Raw genomic sequence first — 5,000 nt, forward strand, 5'->3', positions numbered from 1 at the left:
ATCATTTTTCTTCATATTGTACAATCATCACATGGCACCTTTGGTTAGCCTCGGAGCCCACGCGCATTTATCAGCACTCCACAACCAATGAAACATTAATGGACTTAAATCGCGTGCAGCCATATCCTGAAACTTATGACTCATTAAAAGGGAAAAAAAAGACACTATTACCGTGGATCGCTCATACTGACTGCTTCACGTTGAAGCTCATCTGTTGATCAGTGATGAATACAAGGTATGCTATACGATAACCAACAGCGGTTTTTTCTCTACTATTCCGGCTAAATGTATGGGTTTGCAAAGCATGAGAACTTTCTCGTAGGCAATTTATTGTATCGTATCATTTTTTTTCATATTGTACAATCATCAAATGGCACCTTTGGTAAGCCACGGAGCCCACCCGCATTTATCAGCACTCCACAACCAATGCGACATTACTGGACGTAAATCGCGTGCAGCCGTATCTTGAAACTTATGGCACATTGAAAGGAAAAAAAAAACACTTTTACTGTGGATCGCTCATATTGACTGACAGGTTGGATACGAATGATAAAAGATTAGTTTACATATGAACTAACAGTCGTCGCTGTCATCTTATCCCCTGCATGAAGAACTGGCTGCCAGTCAAGAATCAGGTATGTAAACAAACTTCTCATCTTTGATAAACCGATGAATTGCTTGTCTGCTTATTACAACAACCGTTCCAAATGTATAATATTAAATGAAATTAAGAATCAAGGTGTAACTGCACAACAGCTTTCACAATCAGTTCAGCTGACAAATTAAATTTATCTGGGACATTTCATAAAGATCGATTTATCCCAAACCTCGTGCATTAACCGCTTGGAAATGCACGCCTTTTCACTGTGGCTAATACTGTCAAACACGTAGTTCCTTCCTTCAACATTCAACCAGGAACAACTTTTGTAACTGACATCCCACGCGTTTTCAGGAAAGTGAACAGCTGTAGTATATTTGCTTATGTAACATTTAGTATGTCTTGAGTAATTCAGCTCTGTCTCGAAGCGAACGCAAACCCTGTGAATACTGGCCTTAGAGCAAGGGTACACCATGAAACAAAAAGAGTGTATAAAGTTAGAAAATAATGCTCAGCTGAATGCTGCTTTGGAGGAACATGATTGCAAGTCTCACAAATTCTCTAAAGCTCACCGCTAAGATCTTTTTTTCGCAAAAGTACTCGTTGCTTTTAAGACGAATTGTATTCTGGCAACGCTCGTGCTCATTCAAAAAACTTCAGCTAATTCGGCATAACCAACACTGAAACCCGTCAGAAATTTGCAGTTGTGTTTTGGTGAAGCCTTTCGAGTCAATAGTAAGCCCAATAACACCAGTCTAGGAACTGTTATCAATAATAAATAATTTAAACCTTCTTGTACGAGTTCATGTTAACCACAAATTGATTTGTGTCATCAAACTTTGTCAGTTACTATATCGTTTGTTCAAGGCTAGACTTTCAGTCATGCACAAATGGCTTTCTAAACGACTGCAATAGTTTTTCCAAACATATCCACGATACATGGAAAAAAAAAAAAAGAAAAACAAAGGAGGAATTTGAGGAAAAATCACTTCTCGCCATGCGTCTCTCTGAAACCGTACATTTCAAGATCATTTCAAGGTTATAAAAATAAAGGCGGGTACAAACAAAATATGTTTTGTTACCCATTTTACTTTTCAAACGATCTTACATCAAGAGGACTGAAATAGTCTCTTTGCCATAAGATGTTGAACTCTCAAAGAAAGTAATGGAACAGAGAAAAAGGAAGACCTCATGCATTTCTGAGCTTTTGTGTTAGGAGCTGATAGAGTACTCAGTCGATCTCTGAGTGAAACAGACTACCTCAGAACGACCGACTTATTGACTGATTTCGTCCCCATTTTGAGTTGAGTCAGCTCGAAAAAAGAACAATTATACATTATTGTGAGCATATAATTGTTTGTCAAGTTTCCTTTCAGCAAGAGAATCATTCATGAAGGTCGATGTTTCTGAAAATAAATCTCCTCGATTGAACAGATGCAGCGGGATATTATCACAAAGGTAAAATAACTGTACAGAATAGAGAATGTAAACAGGTATCATTTAACTACTATTTAACCGGCTCCTTACGCCAAATTAACATCATTCACAAAGATCCTTGCAACCAACGTGGACGCAAAAATTGACAGGAATATGTTCTCTTCTTTAAAAGAACGCTCGTATATTATGTATATCTATATATGCATACGCTACTAGTGCCGGTACAATTTAACTCACTTATTACGTTCTTAAAATTAAAAAAGTTGGCTTGAAATATAAATAAAAGTACAACTTTGTTATATCACGTCTGCCAGGTACTTAATGTTATTTGGAAAAATAGGAAAATGCGCGGATTGATTTAGGTATTGCTGCACAAAAATGTCGACCCCGCGGGCAAATGTTTCAGGCCACTAAGAGTGTTACGAGAAATTGCAAACGCTACACGGGTTCTCTACATTAATGGATGTATTTTTTTGATATGCGAAGATCGGTGATCTGAACGACTAAAAGATCTTCCACAAAGAGGACATACGTACGGCTTTTCTCCAGTATGTCTTCGATAGTGGCGCTTCAGTTCATCTGAACGTCGGAAACACCATCCACAGTTTTCCCAAGGACACAGGAAAGGTTTTTCACCCATATGAATCCGCTTGTGAGTTCCGAGATAAGAGCTTTTAGTGTAATGCTTTTTACAGCCTGAGAAATCACAGAGAAAGGCATGATGTAATTCCAGTTCTTTGTTATCGGAAACAGGTTGGACTGTTTGTGCATGTGTACTGAAATTACATCTGTATGCTGCATCATCGTTCGATGTCGAGTAGACAGAAGACGGCGTTTTTGCAAGCATAGTTACCTGTGGCCACTGGTGTCTTAGATTTAGAGCTGGAATAATAGACGCCGACTCTGCAACAGTGCACGTTCCCATTGTCATTCCTGTCTCTGGAAAGCGGCAGTTTTTCTTTCCTATGGTCATTTCTTGAAGCTTGGGTTGGGGTAGATGCGACGAGGTTTCCACCGGTAGCGTTGCAGGAGAAGATGAACACAGATAGCTATCCATCTCACGAAGGATCTTTTAGAGAAATAAGGGTTACCTTTAGTTTTATCCAACATCATAATTATTTCTGGTTTTAATCCCATACCTTGACTGATTGATATCGGGGAGCAATGACTTTTGTCGGAAATGTATGTAGTTGTTAAAACTGCATGAAGGAACTTTAAAGGATCCCTGTCATCCTTTACAGTTAAATTGCTAATGGCCATACATCTCTTTCAGGGCTCACAAACTTGTTAGAGAAGTTCAGCATTTTTAGAGCAATAGTGCTCGGCTTTATATCGCGAAAAGGTTAATTTACTGAGATATGAAATGAGAGAACAATATTGTCTTATTGTTTTATGTACCTTCCGAGGGTATCACAAAGCTTGAACTCGTCATTAGTGTTCACTCAAAAGCTCACATCAGAAATGCATGCTAGTATAATATCAATTAGAAAATGTGTAAGTCGACTAAATCTTTCATGCATTGCAACTGACCTGTTGAATTTCTTCCTCCCTGGTGGGTGTTAGCAGCGAATAGATGCCGGCCGTTACCAGATTTCCTTCGCCCTGATACGAATTTTGGTACATGACACCGTCTTGTCCTCTAAACAAGTTATCGAAACTTGTACAAGCCATAAGCATTTGGCTGTCTTCTTTTTAAGAGAGGGCCCCATGAACGAGTTGCCCGGTAGTCGGATCCATGCTTAATACGCAAAGGGTTCTGGGGTCGCCAGAGGGCAAACATTGCAAGTCGCTGTGAGAACTTGATGATGATGGCGGAAACTTATTCGACTTTCAAAAAAAAAAGGATTTTGGAGAAAGTTCAATGCCTTTTTCGATAGAGTTTTATTAGAAATCGATTTGGGCAATGTTGATACGTGACAAGTGTAAGTTTGTGTTTGAATAACCGTGAAATATGAGATAAAATTAGCTGATTAACTTCCTTGATTGCGCAAGGTTTATTGTGAAATGGTCTCAAAATATTACAAAATAAGGAATAAATCTGGAGCAAATATCTCAATAGAGCCTTTTAAGTTGTGTTTACGTGTGCTGGCTTTTGGGCTATTTCTAAATTCAGCAAGTCAAATAATTTTGGAAATATGCCTGATACGGTGATCATATGTATTGCGCTTTGTGGGGTTCTGACAACGATCGAAGGTACCTAGGGAAGCAAAACATTCTCCGTCCTCATGTTGAAATATTAAGATGTTACTTGCCCAGGAACAACAATAACGTTTTTGTCGTGGGCTAGAACAAGTAATCGTGACCAATTCAAGGTTTCCATGAGTAAGTACCAAGCTATGTTGAAATAATTTTGTACAAGGTTACAGAACCTCTGAATGTCGTACACCGTTTGTACATAGGAGAGTATAATTGTGTGAGTACTAAGACCTAAAAGACCTGCTCCAAAGATCAGATCTACAGAGAACTATATGAAGATGTATTGGTCGAAGTCATAGTGTAGCTTGACAAGTTTGCTTAGCTCCAGTGACAGTGATACTTGTAGATGGCAGTTTGACAGAAGAAAAGTTTGTTTACGTGTAACAGCTGGGGCATATAAATTCCCCACGGTGTTATCTAAAATCTATCGAAACAGAGACTGCGCGCTGTATTCTAAGGAAAAGGAGCATTAAAACAGCGACCTCGAGGCAGAAGGAGATTGAAATAGTTTGCTTGAGCAGAATCATCGTACTTCATTAAAGTGATTGGACTCTCATAGAGTCTGTAGAAAAATAGTAGCGGCTGAAAAAACCGTTAGCTTTTTCTCAATCAATTTTTTGCACCGTGTAACATGGTCTGTTTCGTGGAACTTTTTTGAACTTCCGTTGCTAGATAAGTTTCCCGAAATGTAGAACCGCTTTCTACTTTTGCAACGGTCGCAGCAATCGCAGTGGTGATAAAAACGGGAGTTTCACCGTGTAACACCACT

General features: G+C 38.9%; 1 protein-coding gene across 1 annotated transcript; it reads right to left on the reverse strand.

Moving 5' to 3' along the window:
- Positions 1-2,073: 2,073 nt before the first annotated feature.
- On the reverse strand, positions 2,074-3,859 carry LOC137971190 (Krueppel-like factor 5). Its single transcript, XM_068817950.1, has 2 exons — positions 3,566-3,859; positions 2,074-3,104 (listed from the first exon to the last, which is right to left on the reverse strand). The coding sequence occupies exons 1-2, from the start codon at positions 3,710-3,712 to the stop codon at positions 2,487-2,489; spliced, it is 765 nt and encodes a 254-aa protein (XP_068674051.1). The 5' UTR covers positions 3,713-3,859; the 3' UTR covers positions 2,074-2,486.
- Between the last annotated feature and the right edge of the window lie 1,141 nt (positions 3,860-5,000).

The sequence above is a fragment of the Montipora foliosa genome, chromosome 9 (assembly GCF_036669935.1).
Source record: "Montipora foliosa isolate CH-2021 chromosome 9, ASM3666993v2, whole genome shotgun sequence".
Lineage (NCBI taxonomy): Eukaryota > Metazoa > Cnidaria > Anthozoa > Scleractinia > Acroporidae > Montipora > Montipora foliosa.